Genomic DNA, 21,628 nt, shown 5'->3' on the forward strand with positions numbered 1-21,628 from the left:
GGATAGTGAAAATAAACTATTTAGGTATTATAGATATGTGTGTGTGCTGGCTACAACCAGTTTATCCGCATTCCAGTAATTTGATCCTAGCATCGTGTCATGTATGAAGAATCATGCAAAATAAAAACAAAAACACATAGAACTCATCTAGATGAGATAAATTTAGTCTCATTCACATGGAAAACAAAAACAGATAAAACTACATCACCACACATGCATCTTAAAGTAGTCCAATGGTTATAAAAGATGAATGTGACATGATTAAAACTCAGCTAGATGAGTTGTAACAAAACCGCTCTCTCGCTCTACTTCCGTATCCTTTTCTGTACCCTTTACTTGCTACTTATTTGCATCTAGATGACGTTGATATATCTACTGAATATTTTCGTTGAGCCAATGGTGGAAAGGGGTACGAGCCGAGATGTGAAAAAAACAAATAAATAAATGTACCATTTGAGAAGGCACATAGATTCTTCAGATTCACCATTCTCTGTCGTTTGATGTCAAAGTAATTATGAACATGCATGTGTCTGCAGGTTGACACAACCTTGACACAAACCTCTCCACGTCCTACCCGGCCGCTGAGAGAATGGGTTTATTCTGGAGCCGTCCTACGGCGATGCAGCCTATTATGCTCAACGAACAAGCCATAGTCAACAACCTTACCGAAGATAACGTGACAAGGATGTGGGCTAGCAGAACCACATGGGAGGACGAACAGCTCTACATAGTCCTCGATCAGGGCACTACTGACATCGGTCATCCTGCTAGTCTGGTCGTCAAGAAGTTCCAGAATGAGAACCCAGCACTGCAGGTGGACGCCAATGTCAAGTACCGCTACAAGTCGGAGATGATCCTGTTAGTCAGCAATTCTCACGATAACATCATCAAAGTCATAGACCTCATCGAGAGGGAAGATGCGATCATGCTCGTTTACGGCTATCCGGTGAACGGCAGCCTTCGATCCTGGCTGCACCAACCAATGGATGACCGTCAGCCGCTGAGCTGGCCGCAGAGGAGGCTCATTGCCATTGGCACGGCCAAAGGGCTCCACCACCTGCACTATGGATGCAATAAGCCGATTATCCACCACAACATCAGCTCTGACAACATCTTGCTTGATCAGAATTGCAATGCCGTGATAACCAATTTTGATGATGCATGTATGCACATGGCAGGGCTCGGGCAACCGTTGCCAATCATGGGCGTGCGTCCTGGGAACTTTGGGTTCGCGGCTCCAGGTATGTTGGGCTATATATCGATGTATTGTACGCAATAGAATTTTATCTTGACTTTTTAAACTGGAAATCTGCCTTAACTACCTTGGTCTTTAACTGGTATATATAGTACTCCCTCCGTCCCAAAATAATTGTCTCAACTTTGTACTAGCTCTAGTATAAAATTGTATTAAGCTTAAGACACTTATTTTACGGAGGGAATACTTATAAATGGTTATCTGCAGAATATGGGAACACGGCAAGCCATATGACGGAGAAGGTAGACACTTACAGCTTTGGTGTGATTTTGCTGGAGCTCGTCACTGGGCGGATGGCCAATGGAGCTGGAGGGGATGGCAACCTGGCGATTTGGGCGCACAAAGTGATTGAGCTAATGGCAAAACAACCGGAGAAGTTCGAGAGTGTTGTGGACAAGCGCATCCCAGATCAAGCGCGGTACATAGACGACATGGCAAGTGTATTCAGGCTCGGCGTCGATTGCACAGTTGTGGATCCGCAGCAAAGGCCGTCCATGCATATGGTTCTCAAACGACTCCACCGTCTCCTTGGGTGTCGCCCATTTCGTGGCCTCCTCACCCGGCTGTGATGTTCGCTAGCTATCTTTTTCATTATGATCACGTCACTCATGAATGGTGATGACTCGGTTGAATAAATTTGTAGAGACATCTCAAGTATAAGTAATAGCGTCGGTGTTCTGCGTTTTTTCTGGGAACATTCCGCTGTCCTATTGTGTTCACCTCTGCAAAATTCTGCTGCTTGTTTTCCCAAAAATATTGCATAACGTTCCTGTTGCTACTTGTGAGGACTTGAGCAACGAGTATCTGACATACCATTATCATGTGGATTGTTATTTGTTCAGTCTTCCTAAGTCTCAGTCGACTAAGACTTGGTTAAGTCTCAATAGAAGCTATATCCGTGAGATCTTACATTGAGATCCATGCGAAATTTTATTTTCAGTTTATTCTTTTTCTCTCTTGCATGTTATTGCACTTGACTAAGGCTTGTTCAAATATTAGCCGATTGACACATAGTCACACCCTTATTTGTTACATTCTGCAGGGTCACATCAGATTTCATATTTGTGTTTTTTTCTGCTGACAGAAGCTGCACTTGAACTACCGAGATGGTGACTACAAACTTCCTAAGCAGCAGAGCAGAGAGAAAGCCAACGGTTTTCAACTAATGCATATGACTACAAAGGTCACAGCCTAAAGTTATGTGATGGATCAGATTGACAAGGCATTTCCTTCAAATTTAGAGTTGGTATAATTATAAATAGCACCTAATGAATTTGTATTGATTAAAATTTAGAGTTGCAAATGCAGTTCACTTCTTTACAAATATATGTGCCCAGGCCCGGCTCTGATTCCACCTCCTCTCAATTCCTTTGGCTTTGTATATACTCAAAAAGACCTCATGAATTTTACCGTAGTTTTCCCAGTACCACCAATTCCCTGTCTGGGGCAATCTTTGTTTTGGCCTCTTTACGGCACCCTACCGGATTGAATCTTTTAGGGGGGCGAGTTTATCGTCATCAACCTATTCATCATCTCATGTTACTTCTATAATGTTAGGGAGTAGTCCACCTTCGGGACAGAGAGTATGTATCAGTACCTATGTGATCTATCTCTCACTCTCTCTGTCTCTCTTAATTAGTATTTTTTAGTGATGATTGTGATCATGGGATTTGTTATAGGAGTTAAAATTATGTCATGTATCCTCCTCATATTATATTTGTGGTGAATTAAATCTTGCATATCTATGAGTTTTTTTAGGTTGGATTGAATCTTTTTGGAATCAAGGAGATTACATGATGCATGTCTAGTGTAACTTACGAAGATGCCCGTAGTGTCATTGGGGTGACTCTATGGATAATATGTTAGAACAATAAAAATCATATGATGTTGCCGTAGCATAAATTATATGGTTTCCTGATGGGCGTATGAAAAGAATAATAACAATTTTGATGGTAGATGGCCATTTTTGTTCAATACTATTATTGAGAGCCTTGAATTGCGGGAGATAGAACTCACAGGTAGGAATTTCACTTGGGCAAATTCCCTGCCGAATCAAACTTTTGAGAAGTTAGATAGAGTTCTTACCAGTGTAGATTGGGAACAGAAGTTCCCTTTGGTTACAGTCCGTGCACTCCAAAGGGCGATTTCCGATCATACCCCCTTGCTGTTGGATACTGGGGATGCATCGCATCTGGGTAATCGAGACAGGTTCTCTTTCGAATCCAGCTGGTTCTTAAGGGAGGGCTTTCTGGAGTTGATTGACAGGGAATGGAATAGGACTTCGGGCGGCTCATCGAGTGTACAATGATGGCAAAATAAAATTAGACACCTGAGACAATACCTTTGTGGCTGGGCTAAGCATGTCTCGGGGACAAATAAAGATGAGCGGGAAAGGCTCATTAACTTTATTGATGAGCTGGATAGAAAGGCTGAGTACTGTGTGCTGGATGAAAATGATCGTCCGCTCAGATTTGAGCCTGAACAAAGGCTTCGTACTCTTCTTAGAGAGGAGGAGATGAAGTGGGCGAATAGAGCAAAAGTAAAAGCTATTATACTTGGGGATAATAACACTAAGTTCTTCCAGTTAGTAGCCAATGGCAAGCACAGGAAGAAGAGGATAGTGCAGCTTGAACAGGATGAGGGTACAATAGTTGGTCATGAGAACTTAAAATTGTACATCTCAAACTATTATAAAAAGCTTTTTGGTGCTCATCATGATAGTTTTGTGACTATGGACGAGCACCAAGTTGCAGATATTCCCCAAGTTGGGGAAGCTGATAATGAGTCTTTATCTGCTCCTTTCTTGGAGAAAGAGGTGCTAGACGCGATAGGAGGTTTGAAGTGTGGCAAGGCCCCTGGTCCAGATGGGTTTCCGGCGGAGTTTTACAAACACTGCTGGCACATCATCAAGAAGGATCTTATGGCAATGTTTGATGATCTGTATGCTGGTAATCTCCAACTCTTCCATCTGAATTTTGGTACTATTACGCTGATACCAAAGAAAGAAGGGGCGTCACGTATTGAACAGTTTAGCCCGATTTGTTTGCTTAATGTTAGTTCCAAAATATTCACAAAGGTTGGAACAGATAGACTAACAAAGATGGCGCATTCTGTGGTGCAATCTTCGCAAACCGCATTTATGCCCGGGCGTAATATCCTTGCAGGGGTAGTGGTTCTCCATGAGACTCTGCACGAAATTCACTCAAAGAAACTTGATGGAGTTATCTTTAAAGTGGATTTCGAAAAGTCATATGACAAAGTGAAATGGTCCTTCTTGCAACAAACATTGCGGATGAAGGGGTTCGATGAGGTTTGGAGAAAGCACATAGATTCCTTCACTACAAGAGGGAGTGTCGGGATCAAGGTCAATGATGATATTGGTCACTTCTTCCAGACACATAAGGGGCTAAGACAAGGGGATCCTATGTCCCCTATTCTCTTCAATATTGTTGCGGATATGTTGGCTCTGTTGATCAAGAGAGCTAACGAAAAGGACCTTGTAGCTGGATTAGTACCTCATCTGGTGGATGGGGGTGTATCTATTCTACAATATGCTGATGATATGATTCTCTTTATGGAGCATGATTTAGTCAAAGCTAAAAATCTTAAGCTCATCTTGTGCCTTTTTGAACAGTTATCTGGGTTGAAGATTAACTTCAATAAAAGTGAGTTGTTTTGTTTTGGTGAAGCAAAAAACCAACAACATATTTATAATCAGCTGTTTGGATGTGTGGCAGGGGAATTTCCTTTTACGTACTTACGAATTCCCATTCACCATCGTAAACTAACAAATGCTGCGTGGAAATGCATGGAGGAACGGTTTGAAAAGAAACTTAGTACTTGGAAAGTCAAGCTTCTTTCTTACGGAGGTAGGTTAGTGTTGGTTAATTCAGTATTAATAAGTATGCCTATGTTCCTCCTATCTTTTTTTGAGATACCTGTGGGGGTACGGAAAAGATTGGATTTCTACTGTTCTCGCTTTTTCTGGCAGAGTGATAAGGTTAATACTAAGTATAGGTTGGCGAAATGGGATATTATCTGCCGTCCTAAAGATCAAGGAGGCTTAGGTATTGAAAATTTGGAAACCAAAAATAGATGTCTTCTCAGCAAGTGGCTGTTTAGATTGTCGATGGAATCCGAAGGAATGTGGGTACAAATTCTGACCAATAAGTACCTTCATTCCAAATCTTTATCTCAGGTTGAAGCGAGACCATTTGACTCGCCATTCTGGAAGGGTCTGATGCGGGTAAAAAGCTCATTCTACCATAGATCGAGGTTTATCATTGAGAATGGGGAATTGACTAGATTCTGGAAAGACACCTGGCTAGGAGAAGCGCCTTTGGCTCTTCAATATCCGCGGTTGTACCATATTGCCCAGCATCGACAAGTGTCAGTTGCGGTAGTATTGCGTGAGATTCCCCTTAATATTCAATTCCGCAGATCTCTAGTTGGGGATAGATGGATTTCCTGGTTGCATCTAGTTAGAAGGTTAATGGAGGTTAACCTTTCTGATAGGAGTGATCGAATCTCCTGGAGATTAACACCGAATGGGTTGTTTACGGTTAAATCCATGTATTCTGATCTCATTGATTCAGTACCTATTCCAAAATCCAAACATATTTGGAAGGTTAGAGTTCCTTAGAATTAAAGTTTTCTTGTGGTTTGTTCACAAGGGAGTTATTTTAACTAAGGATAATTTGGCCAAACGGAATTGGAAAGGTAGCCCCAGATGTTGTTTCTGTCCGAGAGTAGAGAGTATTCAGCACCTCTTTCTCGACTGTCCTATGGCTAAACTTGTTTGGCGCTCAATTCATATTGTTTTTAACATCTCTCCTCCTGTTAACTTGAACTCGTTATTTGGAACGTGGTTACAGGGAATTGATGCTCAATTGGCCAAATCTATTCGTGTCGGAGCATGTGCTCTTCTTTGGGCTTTATGGAATAGCAGAAATGATTTGGTTTTTAACAGACTTCGTGATATTCACTTTCTGCAGGTTATCTACAGAATTACTGCACTGATCCGTACATGGTCGTTACTAACTCCTATGGCAGCTAGGGAGCCTATGGTTACTGGGTGTGTCCGCTGGGAGATGGTAGCACAGGGTATCTTCAACCGGTTTGGATGGCGGCATATTAATAGGATAGGTGTTTAGTCATCTTTATCTTTTAGCCACTTCAGGCCGCGGCGCGATGTTCGCCATGTATCTTTTTTTTCTTTTTTTATATACTTTGTACTTCTTAAACACTATGTTTGCTTAATATATGGCTGTATGCATCCCTCGATGCAGAGGCCGGGACGAGGCCTCCTATTCTAAAAAATATGGTTTCCTGAGGTAACATTGGGGTGGATCAATATATGATGATTAGGAAGACGACTTTGATGTGATTGTCTATTTGCGCACCTACAGGATCTTGTCCTACTTTGATCCGATAGAACACGAAACTTCAGAGTGATTCTCTACTACACTTTTTGAGCATTTATCATGTTGTTTAACCAGCTTAATGATGTAGAAAGTTTATGATCCTGAAGGTATAAACATAGGCCTTGTTTGAAGCATTGGGTACTGTTTTAGTCACTTTTACTACTTTTTACGTTGCTTTCCTTTTATTAATAAATGCAAAACATATAGTTTCCATCCAAACTATCAATATATCGTCCAAATTATCAATCTCATGGTCGAACTAGTTCATTTTTTTGCGAGTACTAGTACCAGTTAGATGCACGTGCAACGCACGACTAACCGAATAATTTATAAATTACTTTTTATATTAAAAATTTAGTAGACATATATAGCTGCAAAAATATTGAAACACACACAATATACACATTACTTGCACTCCATTGAAAAATTGAAAACAAATGTATTCAGTGGAATAATGAAAAAAATATTTGAAGTAACATAAGACAAGGAGAAACATTGGGCTCACTTGAAGGTTGCAGCAAGCTGGAATGAATCCTAACTTCTTCACTTGATGCATCATATCTAGCTTCGATGTCTGAAAAAAGGCTTAAAATACAGATGATCTGGCATTAGAACAGGTCACAACCTGGTATTTCAAAGGAAATATATACAACCTGAGATCTTTTGGCACTTGCATATAAAGGTTGAGGAATCACCTGGAGAAACTCCAAAAAATCAAACAGAAATCCGTTGTGAGTAACCGCAAATTACAAAAACTATCAACAGTCCCAACATATATAACCAGTGAACTGAAACGGTAGTGTAAAATCATAATAATAGGTAGGTCCTTTGCTGAGCACAAATCATAATAATCGGTTGACGTGAAATTAAAGCTTCTAGAGCTACCTCACAGGTGAAGAATTGTGGCTTATTAATGGGGTATGCCAGTCTTGTGACATCCTCGGCTTTTGCTACAGTGAGCGTTGTAATTAAGCTACAGTGATGACCATGATCAGCAACAAATCATTTTGCTAAATTGGATATCATCAAGTTGAAATTCATATCTCTTTTCAAATTCCACGTAAAAAGCCACTTGAATTATATGGAAATAAAATAGTTCCCCAAACAGCATCGGAAAAATGATGCACAATTGTGGAATAATCCAAAACAATTATTATTAATGAAAACAACATCACCCTCGATGTTGGTGTGGACCCCACCATCAAAACAGAGTCATTTTTGCATTTAAAAGTGTTCTTAATTTCCATGAAAAAATCCAAACATAATCCAATTGTCCCAATTATTTTTGTGGTCATTCAAAATACTGTAAGATATGTGTTGGACCATGTCACACATTTTTGCTATAGGGAATAGTTGCTGGAATTAAATAAAGCAGAATGTTTTTGCTCCATTTGTACAAGAACATGCACATATTTTTTGCTCCATTTTCATTCTTCTTTAACAAAGCTTGCCTACCAAGTTCCACGAGGTACTACTAACCCTCTCTCTTCTTCAACTACGACTGAACAAAACTGCATGTACAGAGATTCACATAAGAAACACAACGAACAAACACACATTCAGGCTAACTCGGGTGAAAGCTTCTGCAATCCCAGCTTCACCACGGACCTCTAGACCTAGAGTAAAGGATCTACTTACTGAACTCAACTCCGGCACCACCGCTGCTTCGGCCCATCGCCGATTTGCCGGAGAAACAGAGCAGAGCCGCAGAGACCGAGCCGTCGTCGTCTGCGGAGAAGATCTTCTATCTACAGGAGGATGGAGCGCGTGGAGATTATGTTGGTCCATCGATCTCTTCAGCCCGCGACCGCATCCCCGCCACAGCTCGCGATCCACGGATGCCCTGTGGAAAACACCAGCCGATCCACAAACGTCAGCGAGGAACTCCAGAGGCGACGGCGAGCGGTCTTCGATTCAGGGGATCTGTCGGGCGATCGCTGGAGAGCCTGCGGGAGACGTCCTTGCAGAGCATGCGGCGCATCAGGTCCTTGGCCACGGGCGAGAGGCCGGCGAAGGCGCGCGGCGGGAAGCGCAGGTTGCCGCGGAGCACGGCCTCGAAGATCTCGGGCTTGGTGGCGCCGTAGAAGGGCACGGCCCCCGAGAGCATCATGTAGAGCACCACCCCGGCGCTCCACACGTCCACCTTCTCCCCGTACTCCCTCCAGGCGACCACCTCGGGCGCCACGTAGTATGGCGTGCCGACGAGGCCCGACATGGGCCGCCCGTCCCCGAACCACTCTGCGGAGTCAAAGTCGGCGAGCTTGAGCACGCCCGTGGCGGCGTCGAAGAGGAGGTTGTCTGGCTTGACGTCGCGGTGCGCGACCCCGCGGCGGTGGCAGGCGGCGAGCGCGGACGCGAGCTGCGCGGCCAGCCCGGCGGCCTCGCGCTCGGGGAGGCGGCCGCCGCGGGCGGAGAGGAGCGAGAAGAGGTCCCCACCGGCGCAGAGGTCGACGACGCGTGGTCTTCAGGGCCAGCGCCTCCCCCGTGGCGTTGGAGTGGCAGCGGCGGACCGTCCCGAAGCGTCCGCGCCCGATCTCGTCGCCAATGGAGTACTGCCGCATCAGCGCCTCCTCTCCGCCGTAAACCATGGTGTGGTGTGGTCTGGTTTGGCCTCTCTTGTTGGAGGCCAGGCTGCCGTTAATTCTTCCTAAATTTCTGTACTTGATTGGCTCCTTTTTTTTCTTGAAGATGCAACAGTTTTTCGCTGTAGGAGGAGGTGGAGCACGATCAGCCTTAGTTAATTTGGAAAATGCACACGGTGGTGGTGCATGGATGATGGAAGGCCGTTAGATTATAATTTATTGTCTAATTGTGTGGTGGTGATTGGTGTTTGTTTTTGGGAGGTAATAGTTGTGTGTATTTAGAGAAGTTTTTGTTTGATCTTTTATTAGTAGTATAGATAACTAGCAATTGTTTGATAGAGGTTGCTTTGAGCCTAGGCCTTCCGTGGATTGAGAAATCCTACCTCATCTACGCGATGGAAATTTATTGTTTTTCTAAAATCCTCTGCACTTAAAGGTACAACGAATTCTACGAGAATAAAATTACGTAGTAGATATCATTCATCTACCCAAATGATAAGATTCACACCTGTGGTACAAAGTAACACCGCCTTGATGTTTTCTACAACTAATGTTTCCATCCGAGAAAATAAACCACCCCAAAAAACTGAAATTTATCATCCAAACAGAAAGTTTTCATGCTTCACAATTAAAGTTGCTATCCTCGAATAACTAAACTTGCCATAGAAAGCGTCAGGACGGAATTCCTTCATGCCACACTTTTGACAGTTATTAGGATTTTTCATCTACTGTTAATGTCGGGTTCACATTCTGGAACATCATGACGAGCCGCATATTTGGTAGACCGATGCGAGATGTGCCTACACTTGTTTGCTGCTATTGGCGAGCGATTCCCTCATGAGGCTGACGTCATAAACTTGCATGCGTACGAGCCAGCAGGACGGCCATGCACAATCCAGGATGCATGCATGATAAATTTAGAATCCAGCCATTCATGGTTTTAAATTTCTTTTTAAATATTTCGGCCGTTGCCAAAATCACTAAAATTCAATGATTTTGGTTTTCTTTTGACATAGAAGACCGAAATTTCCACATTAATTTGATAGAGATCGATCGAACCAAATATTTCGTAACTTAGAAAAAAACTAATGAACTTGTGTACCGAAAGCTACTGAAACATCTGGACTGAAAAGTAATTATTTAAATATGTAGCAAAGTTATTGAAATTTCACTGAAATTACTTGAAAGTGAGAGCTATATTCTCACCTGCTGTTGTAGCGCACGGGCTGCGGAATTCATGGAGTGTTGCTCACCACATAGAACAGAGAGCGCGCAGAGTGGAGGTGCTGGTGAAGAACATGGTAGCGGTAGTGGAAGAAGATCATGTCCATCCGCTCCGTGGTGACCGTCAGCGAGTTTGTGCGGCATCGGTGGGGGAGGGAGAAATTCGTGGGTGCAGCAGCCAGGCCGTCGCCGCCGCTGCCGCATCGGCCGGCCGTCTCCTCCCGCATGCTTCCTGTACGCTTCCAGCTCAAACGCCGAGCGAGCTCTCCACATATTTCTCCTCTCTTCTACCAGACGTCAATAAAATAAAAAAAACGCAACATTCCAATGAGCGGCTGGCTATATATGGAACCTAATAAATAAATAAAATTATGGTCTTGCGTGAAGAAAAAAAAGGAGCATGGCGGCGGCTGGTGCAGATACAGAGGAGCATGGCTACGTGGCATGGTTCAAAATAGAAAGACGTTTCGATATGATTTCAAATGTCTTTAAACTGGGATCATCAGTCAACGGCAAGGTGCTGATTATACCAATGTGCTACATATATATACTGCCAAGCAAAATAAAAATAAAAAATTGTTGTATACCTCTTTACCACCGCCGCCGCTTGTAAGTATATACTTACGTCCTCACTGCGCTATCAGTATGGACCATTTGGAGGCATTCCAACGTTTGCATCTTTGACAGCGCGACCCCGTCCCTATCCCTCCTAACTCGCACCATTAAGGAGGAAGCTTGCACATGTGCCAATGCGAGGGTTTAGTTCGATCATTCTTGTAACCTGGCTCTTGTATATCATGTGGGCTGAGCATCTCATCTTTTGCACATAGCAATCTTCTAAACGCCTCTTAGTGTACGTTCATGGAGGTCTTTCACTATACTTTATCTCTTTCTATCAATGTAATGATATGCAGCTGCAAGTATTCGCGAAAAAAAATGTACTTATGCCCGAACATATTGTTGGATTTTTTGTTCCATTCGTTGCCCTGAGAAGTTCCAGTCGGCTGTGATAAATGATAAAACCGAGGTGATTGCTTTGGAGAGTCAGGACAACACACATCGATGGACAAACCAATGTGCTACATATACTGCCGAGCAAAAAAACAAAAAAAAAAACAAAATTGCTGTATACCTCGTTACCACCGACCGTATTGCTGGATTTTTTATTCCATTCGTCAGCTTGGGAAGTTCCAGTCAGTTGTCATAGATGGTAAAACCGAGGTGATTTGCTTTGGAGAGTCAGCATAACACATCGATGTGGATTGCCAGAGTTCCAGCGGAGAGTTCAATGCGTGTTGCGTACGTGTAAAATTAAGCTCAACCAACAGCCCTCTGTCTACGTCTTTGAAGCTCTGTCATACTTCACTGACACGCTTGGTCTTGATGTGATGGAAACATCACCTTCTCCCTCTGAGAATCCATTGCTGGCTGATCTTGTCAACAGCCAGCGCATGGGTGTGTATAAAATTTGGCTTTTCATTTTTTTAAAGGAATTTCAAGGTTCACATCGTTGTCACGTTTCGGCCAGACGAGCCTCGGTAAATATTTCATATTTTCACTTTTTAAATGAATTTCAGGGGTCACATCATTGTCACGCTTCGATCACATTAAATCCTGTAACAACGTTCGAGTTACAGAAACAAGCACATTGCTACGCGCCCCCCCGACCAATCTTTTTAAAAGATTCATAGGAGCGCTAGCCACCAGATCTAGTGTTAAAAAGTGGCTGACGGGTGTTTTGGAACATAGATTATGTTGCGTATTTTTGCAACAGAGAGCATGTAGAATTTGTTATAGAATATTTTTTGCAACAAGAATCGTGTTGAGGAAACACCTGCAGATTTTTCTGTAACATAGGTTGTGTTGCGGAATGTTTTTTGCAACATCGATTGTGTTATAGGATATTTTTTGTAACAAAGTTCTTGTCATAATTTTTTTGGCAACTATTTTATGTAACATAGCTGATCTTGCAAAAACTTGTGTAAGTTGCCATCGTCGTTCCCCGATGTGGTTTGCAACATCGTTGTTATTGCAAGATACGATAAACAGGTACATGTAGGCAAAGAAAAGAACGGAGATGTGCGAGCACCTTTGAGGTCGCATAGATCAAGGATTATCCAACGGCTACGCAGGTAGTGGAACTTCTCGTGCAATCAACCGATAAAGCATTAGCTTTTCCCTATAATTAATGGAAAACGTTACCTTTCAGCCGACTGATCCTCCTCTTGCATCCGCCGCTTCCTTTGCTCGCCACGTGGCCACATGGGTGGTGAATTAATTCGGAAGGAGCGAGAAGGGACACGTCCCGGTGAGCATGCTACGTGTTGTGGATTGCTGACGATACTACGGATACACGCATTTTTTTTGCAACAAAGACTCCGCTGCAATAGCTACAGATAGCGACAGATACAATTGCTAAACACATATGCTTGTTTTTTGCAAAATATTTCTATAACAAGGATCATGTTGCAAAATATTTTTTGCAACATTAACTTTCTAGCAAGGTTTCTACAACATAATCATTACTGCAAAGATATTTCTGCAATGTTGGCTCTGTTGCAATGGGGAATCACACGTTCGGTCGCTCGATGGACCGAGATCGACGGCTCGCGAGACGGCAGATTTTTTAAAAGATTCATCGGCCCATGCATAGTAGCTCCATAGTAGCTCTCATTTTCCAATCCTCCACTGCTCCTTTACCAGCCATGATATTTTATAGGTATTTTCGCAATACGATCTTTGTTACAGAAAAATTTCTATAACAAACTCTGTTGTAAAAAAAAAGCTACAAAATTATACAGGTGTTTCCGCAACACAATATTTGTTATAGAAAATATTCTATAACAAACTCTGTTGCAAAAAAATTACATAGGTGTTTCCGCAACACGATCTTTGTTGCAGAAATTATTCTATAACAAACTTTGTTGCAAAACTAATAATCTACAAACATTTTTGCAACATGTCTATTACAAAAAATTCTGCAACATAATCTATATTGCAAAAGCTAATATGCCCATCTACCATTTGAAGACGTCACTTCTGACGGACAGCGACCCGGCCGATCGAAGTGTAGCAGCCGAGACAAATCAACTATTTCTACAACAAAGCCATTGTGACAAAAATTAATGAGTGAGAAAGAGGACAAGCAAGACGTGGCAGCGATTAAACGGTTGCACGTGTGTAGATCTAACGGCCATCAAGGTGGTGGTGGATACTAACATGCGGTTAGCGCGTGATAACCGTCGTGTCCCTTTCTCCTGTCTATTGTAAGGGCATGTACAACGATGTACATTCAGCTGTCTATAAGGAGGCCAACTAGGATTTTTTGTTGAGGTGGAGAAAGAAAGAGAAGAGAGAGAAGAAGTCTGTCTGTAGAATTGCAGTCGATCTATAGCGCTAGAAATTCGGTTGCTATCGACGACCGATTCCCGTTGTATCAAGGGTGTCTACAATTTTGCATTTATCCTTTTACTTGATGGTTCCACCAATTCCAGCGGAAGGTGCAGTTCCATAGATGATTAAAAAGACAATCCATTATGGTAGCTGTCGTTAGTGCCGTCTTGAGATAACATGAAGAGAGATTATAGACAGGTCTCGTCTAAACAATTGTACATGCCCTAAGGAACACGCCGTTCCGGATGTATCGCTTACCATAAATTGTAAAGACATCATCATCATCAGTGATGGTTACTGTTCATTCAATTTGTTTTGTATCACGTTATCAGCGCGAGTCTCTCCGCTGAGAGAGAAAGGCCGGAGGCGTCTGATGAGGCGCAATGCGAGGAAGTGGCCACACCAACGGCATCTTGACACTGCCCTCAACTACGCGGCGACGCCGGCCGGAGGACGCGGCGCACAACGAGAACCAGGAAGGATCATCATTGCCATCTTCCTGCTCCTCGTCGTTGGCGTCAGGGTCCATGGCGTAGGCACGGAAGGCCGTGATGGGGAAGCGACGTACGGGTGAAACAGCGAAAACCGGCCGGCTACGAGGGCGGCGCTCACGCGGTGGCTTCGGCAAGGCAGGACGGCACAATGCGGTGCGCATCGCCTCGGAACTCCCTAGGCGACACTAGTGGGGACAGGGCCTATAGCCCCGGCCCGTAAGGGGCTTTAGTCCCGGTTCACCAACCGGGACTAAAGGGGCGGGACTAAAGGCCTAACCTTTAGTCCCGGCCCTGTTCCAAGCCGGGACCAAAGGTCCTCCACGTGGACGCCTCGGAGCGCCCTCAGGGACAGGCCCTTTAGTCCCGGGTCTTAACACGGACCGGGACTAAAGAGTTTCTGCAGATTTTGTTTATTTTTTGGTTTTAGGGTTTTAAGGTTTAGGTGTTCGGGAGATTAACGTGATGCCTCGTTTGGTGTTCGGGAATTAGTTTTCATATAATTTTAAATAGAAATAATTATGCATATATATATATAAGATTAAATTATCTTACAAGCGAGCATATATATACAATTACATGGAGATCTGAATTATCAGGACTAGAGCCCGTCTATTCGATTACATGGACCAACATCAGTAATGGCCCATAGCTACATTAAATCATCCTTTGTCATCTATAGCTTCCGTCCTCAGAAAGGTCGCAAGCTCCTCTGTAACAGCAATCGCGCGTTGCTCTGTAGGGACTTCTCCCTCATGGCCGTGTATTATATAAGAAGAGGAGATGAATATGAATATCAATCATGATAACAAAGAATGACGGGTACAAATAGAGGTGTGAATGTCCATTGCTTACGTCGTATCTGTGATCCTTGTGCTCAGAGGTAAACGTGCGAATGGTCTCGCAAACATAGTATCCGCATAGATGCGTCCCCCGTGGCTGCTAGTCGCACTTTACGAGAATAGAATATATATAATCAAAATAATAATCTAGCATCATAAATGTATTGAAAATAGAAGTATATCATACTACTACTTACCTGAGCCGCTTTAAAGGTCAGTTTCTGAGGCTCGATACCGGGAGTCACGCACTTGAACCGCTTCCAAACCCTGCCCGACAAGGAAAATGATTTGCTAAGTTTTTCATTAATTGATATATCAGAAAATCATCGAAAGAGACCGATAGAGCGCAAGAATGATTGAAATTACCCTTGGAGAATGTCCTGCAGGCTTTGGAACTGTAGGGGAACGTCGCATGGGAAACAAAACTTTCCTACGCGCACGAAGACCTATCATGGTGAATTCCATCTACGAGAGGGGATGAGTGATCTACGTACCCTTGTAGATCGTACAGCAGAAGCGTTAGAGAACGCGGTTGATGTAGTGGAACGTCCTCACGTCCCTCGATCCACCCCGCGAACAATCCCGCGATCAGTCCCACGATCTAGTACCGAACGGACGGCACCTCCGCGTTCAGCACACGTACATCTTGATGATGATCTCGGCCTTCTTGATCCAGCAAGAGAGACGGAGAGGTAGAAGAGTTCTCCGGCAGCGTGACGGCGCTCCGGAGGTTGGTGATGATCTTGTCTCAGCAGGGCTCCGCCCGAGCTCCGCAGAAACGCGATCTAGAGGAAAAACTATGGAGGTATGTGGTCGGGCCTTAAGTGTGCAGACCCTGCGGGTTCGAGAACTATGTAGACATGACCCGAGAGACTCCTTGGTCAATATCCAATAGCGGGACCTGGATGCCCATATTGGATCCTACATATTCCACGAAGATCTTATCGTTTGAACCTCAGTGTCAAGGATTCGTATAATCCCGTATGTCATTCCCTTTGTCCTTTGGTATGTTACTTGCCCGAGATTCGATCGTCAGTATCCGCATACCTATTTCAATCTCGTTTACCGGCAAGTCTCTTTACTCGTTCCGTAATACAAGATCCCGCAACTTACACTAAGTTACATTGCTTGCAAGGCTTGTGATGTTGTATTACCGAGTGGGCCCCGAGATACCTCTCCGTCATACGGAGTGACAAATCCCAGTCTTGATCCATACTAACTCAACTAACACCTTTGGAGATACCTGTAGAGCATCTTTATAGTCACCCAGTTACGTTGCGACGTTTGATACACACAAAGCATTCCTCCGGTGTCAGTGAGTTATATGATCTTATGGTCATAGGAATAAATACTTGACACGCAGAAAACAGTAGCAACAAAATGACACGATCAACATGCTACGTCTATTAGTTTGGGTCTAGTCCATCACGTGATTCTCCCAATGACGTGATCCAGTTATCAAGCAACAACACCTTGTTCATAATCAGAAGACACTGACTATCATCGATCAACTGGCTAGCCAACTAGAGGCATGCTAGGGACGGTGTTTTGTCTATGTATCCACACATGTAAATGAGTCTTCATTCAATACAATTATAGCATGGATAATAAACTATTATCTTGATACAGGAATTATAATAATAACTATACATTTATTATTGCCTCTAGGGCATAATTCCAACAGTCTCCCACTTGCACTAGAGTCAATAATCTAGCCCTCACATCACCATGTGAATTACATTGTAATAAATCTAACACCCATACAGTTCTGGTGTCGATCATGTTTTGGCCGTGGAAGAGGTTTAGTCAGCGGGTCTGCTACATTCAGATCCGTGTGCACTTTGCATATATTTACGTCCTCCTCCTCGACGTAGTCGCGGATGAGGTTGAAGCGTCGTTTGATGTGTCTGGTCTTCTTGTGAAACCTTGGTTCCTTTGCTAAGGCAATGGCACCAGTGTTGTCACAGAACAAGGTTATTGGATCCAGTGCACTTGGCACCACTCCAAGATCCGTCATGAACTGCTTCATCCAGACACCCTCCTTAGCCGCCTCCGAGGCAGCCATGTACTCTGCTTCACATGTAGAATCTGCTACGACGCTTTGCTTGGGACTGCACCAGCTTACTGCACCCCCATTAAGAATAAATACGTATCCGGTTTGCGACTTAGAGTCGTCCGGATCTGTGTCAAAGCTTGCATCGACGTAACCTTTTACGGCGAGTCTTCGTCACCTCCATATACGAGAAACATCTCCTTAGTCCTTTTCAGGTACTTCAGGATATTCTTGACCGCTGTCCAGTGATCCACTCCTGGATTACTCTGGAACCTACCTGCCATACTTATGGCCAGGCTAACATCCGGTCTAGTGCACAACATCGCATACATGATAGAACCTATGGCTGAAGCATAGGGGACGGAGCGCATATGCTCTCTATCTTCATCAGTTGCTGGGCACTGAGTCTTACTCAATCTCGTACCTTGTAAAACCGGCAAGAACCCTTTCTTGGACTGTTCCATTTTGAACCTCTTCAAAACTTTATCAAGGTATGTGCTTTGTGAAAGTCCTATCAGGCGTTTTGATCTATCCCTATAGATCTTAATGCCTAGAATGTAAGCAGCTTCTCCTAGGTCCTTCATAGAGAAACTTTTATTCGAGTAACCTTTTATGCTCTCCAAAAGCTCTACGTTATTTCCAATCAGTAATATGTCATCCACATATAATATTAGAAACGCCACAGAGCTCCCACTCACTTTCTTGTAAATACAAGATTCTCCAACCACTTGTATAAACCCAAATGCTTTGATCACCTCATCAAAGCGTTTGTTCCAACTCCGAGATGCTTGCACCAATCCATAAATGGATCGCTGGAGCTTGCACACCTTGTCAGCATTTTCAGGATCGACAAAACCTTCGGGTTGCATCATATACAACTCTTCCTTAAGGAAACCGTTAAGGAACGCCGTTTTGACATCCATCTGCCAGATTTCATAATCGAAAAATGCAGCTATCGCTAACATGATTCTGACGGACTTAAGCATCGCTACGGTAGAGAAAGTCTCATCGTAGTCAATTCCTGGAACTTGTGAAAAACCCTTTACCACAAGTCGAGCTTTATAAACGGTCACATTACCGTCAGCGTCCGTCTTCTTCTTAAAGATCCATTTGTTCTGAATAGCCTTGCGGCCCTCAGGTAGTATCTCCAAAGTCCATACTTTGTTCTCATACATGGATCCTATCTCAGATTTCATGGCTTCTAGCCATTTGTTGGAATCTGGGCCCACCATTGCTTCTTCATAATTCGCAGGTTCATTGTTGTCTAACAACATGATTGATAAGACGGGATTACCGTACCACTCTGGAGCAGCGCGTGATCTCATCGACCTGCGTGGTTCAACAGAAACTTGAACTAGAGTTTCATGATCATCATCATTAACTTCCTCCTCAACCGGCGTCGCAATGACAGAGGTTTCCCCTTGCCCTGCGCCACCATCCAGAGGGATGAGAGGTTCGACAACCTCGTCAAGTTCTATCTTCCTCCCACTCAATTCTCTCGAGAGAAACTCCTTCTCGAGAAAAGTTCCGTTCTTAGCAACAAACACTTTGCCCTCGGATTTGAGATAGAAGGTGTACCCAACTGTCTCTTTTGGGTAACCTATGAAGACGCATTTTTCCGCTTTGGGTTCCAGCTTTTCAGGCTGAAGCTTTTTGACATAAGCATCACATCCCCAAACTTTAAGAAACGACAACTTTGGCCTTTTGCCATACCACAGTTCGTATGGTGTCGTCTCAACGGATTTTGATGGTGCCCTATTTAAAGTGAATGCAGCTGTTTCTAATGCATAACCCCAAAACGGCAAATCAGTAAGAGACATCATAGATCGCACCATCTCTAACAAAGTACGATTACGACGTTCGGACACACCATTACGCTGTGGTGTTCGAGGCGGTGTTAACTGCGAAACAATTCCACATTGTCTTAAGTGAGTACCAAACTCGAAACTCAGATATTCACCCCCACGATCAGACCGTAGGAACTTGATCTTCTTGTTACGATGATTTTCCAATTCACTCTGAAATTGCTTGAACTTTTCAAATGTTTCAGACTTGTGCTTCATCAAGTAGACATAACCATATCTACTTAAATCGTCAGTGAAGGTGAGGAAATAACGATATCCGCCGCGTGCCTCTACGCTCATTGGACCACACACATCGGTATGTATGATTTCCAACAAGTCACTTGCATGCTCCATTGTTCCGGAGAACGGAGTTTTGGTCATCTTGCCCATGAGGCATGGTTCGTATGTGTCAAGTGAATTGAAGTCAAGTGACTCCAAAAGTCCATCAGCATGGAGTTTCTTCATGCGCTTTACACCAATATGACCTAAACGACAGTGCCACAAAAATATGGCGCTATCGTTGTTTACTCGAACTCTTTTGGTCTCAATGTTATGTATATGTGTATCGCTATCAAGATTCAATATGAACAATCCTCTCACATTCGGTGCATGACCATAAATGATGTTACTCATAGAAATAGAACAACCATTATTCTCAGACTTAAAAGAGTAACCGTCTCGCAATAAACAAGATCCAGATATAATGTTCATGCTCAACGCAGGCACTAAGTAACAATGATTTAAGTTCATCACTAATCCCGATGGTAGCTGAAGTGACACTGTGCCGACGGCGATTGCATCAACCTTGGAACCATTTCCTACGCGCATCGTCACTTCGTCTTTCGCCAGCCTTCGCCTATTCCACAGTTCCTGTTTCGAGTTGCAAATATGAGCAACAGAACCGGTATCAAATACCCAGGCACTACTACGAGAGATAGTTAAGTACACATCAATAACATGTATATCAAATATACCTGATTTTTCTTTGCCCGCCTTCTTATCTGCCAGATACTTGGGGCAATTGCGCTTCCAGTGACCCATACCCTTGCAATAGAAGCACTCTGTTTCAGGCTTAGGTCCAGCCTTGGGTTTCTTCGGCGGATTGGCAACAGGCTTGCCGCTCTTCTTTGAATTGCCCTTCTTGCCTTTGCCGTTTCTCTTGAAACTAGTGGTCTTGCTCACCATCAACACTTGATGCTCTTTACGGAGTTCAGACTCTGCGACTTTCAGCATCGCAAACAACTCGCCGGGAGACTTGTTCATCCCTTGCATGTTGTAGTTCAACACAAAGCCTTTATAGCTTGGCGGCAGTGATAGAAGGATTCTGTCAGTGATAGCCTCTTGCGGGAGTTCAATCCCCAGTTCAGCTAGACGGTTTGAGTACCCAGACATTTTGAGCACATGTTCACTGACAGACGAGTTTTCCTCCATCTTGCAAGCATAGAATTTATCGGAGGTCTCATACCTCTCGATCCGGGCGTTCTTCTGAAAGATAAACTTCAACTCCTGGAACATCTCAAATGCTCCATGATGCTCAAAGCGACGTTGAAGTCCCGGTTCTAAGCCATACAAGACTGCACATTGAACTATTGAGTAGTCCTCCTTACGCGCTAACCAAGCGTTCTTAACATCCTGATCAGCCGTAGCGGGTGGTTCATCTCCTAGCGCAGCACTAAGGACATAATCCTTGTTCCCAGCTTGTAAGATTAGCTTAAGATTACGAGCCCAGTCTACAAAGTTGCTTCCATCATCTTTCAACTTAGCTTTCTCTAGGAACGTATTAAAATTCAGGATGACACTTGCGTGAGCCATGATCTACAACACAAATATATTCAAAGTGGACTTAGACTATGTTCAAGATAATTAGAGTTCAACTTAATCAAATTATATTCTAAACTCCCACTCAAAAAGTACATCTCTCTAGTCATTTGAGTGGTTCATGATCCACTTACACTATCCCAAGTCCGATCATCACGTGAGTTGAGTATAGTTTCAGTGGTAAGCATCCCTATGCTAATCATATCAACTATATGATTCATGATCGACCTTTCGGTCTCATGTGTTCCGAGGTCATGTCTGCACATGCTAGGCTCGTCAAGCTTAACCCGAGTGTTCCGCGTGCGCAACTGTTTTGCACCCGTTGTATGTGAACGTTGAGTCTATCACACCCGATCATCACGTGGTGTCTCGAAACGACGAACTGTAGCAACGGTGCACAGTCGGGGAGAACACAATTTCGTCTTGAGATTTTAGTGAGAGATCACCTCATAATGCTACCGACGTTCTAAGCAAGATAAGGTGCATAAAAGGATTAACATCACATGCAATTCATAAGTGACATGATATGGCCAACATCACGTGCTTCTTGATCTCCATCACCAAAACACCTGCACGATCTTCTTGTCACCGGCGCCACACCATGATCATCCATCAACGTGTTGCCTTCGGGGTTGTCGTGCTACTTATGCTATTACTACTAAAGCTACATCCTAGCAAAATAGTAAACGCATCTGCAAGCACA

The 21,628-nt window shown here is 43.6% G+C and overlaps 1 protein-coding gene and 1 pseudogene across 1 annotated transcript; one reads left to right on the forward strand and one right to left on the reverse strand.

Annotated features, from left to right (window-relative positions):
• Positions 1–619: 619 nt before the first annotated feature.
• Positions 620–1,824, forward strand: LOC123413661 (receptor-like protein kinase 7). The gene is made up of 2 exons (XM_045106600.1): positions 620–1,241; positions 1,463–1,824. Exons 1-2 carry the CDS (start codon positions 620–622, stop codon positions 1,822–1,824), a joined length of 984 nt encoding a protein of 327 aa, XP_044962535.1.
• A 6,248-nt stretch (positions 1,825–8,072) lies between these two features.
• On the reverse strand, positions 8,073–9,266 carry LOC123409788 (annotated as a pseudogene).
• Between the last annotated feature and the right edge of the window lie 12,362 nt (positions 9,267–21,628).

This window comes from Hordeum vulgare, chromosome 7H (assembly GCF_904849725.1).
Source record: "Hordeum vulgare subsp. vulgare chromosome 7H, MorexV3_pseudomolecules_assembly, whole genome shotgun sequence".
Classification (NCBI taxonomy): Eukaryota; Viridiplantae; Streptophyta; class Magnoliopsida; order Poales; family Poaceae; genus Hordeum; species Hordeum vulgare.

What these genes read in the sequence shown, in the direction of transcription:
- LOC123413661 (XM_045106600.1), top strand. Translation starts at nt 620, where the DNA reads ATGCAGCCTATTATGCTCAACGAACAAGCCATAGTCAACAACCTTACC. An exon ending in CTTTGGGTTCGCGGCTCCAG is followed by an intron (nt 1,242 to 1,462) that starts GTATGTTGGGCT and finishes GGTTATCTGCAG; the next exon opens with AATATGGGAACACGGCAAGC.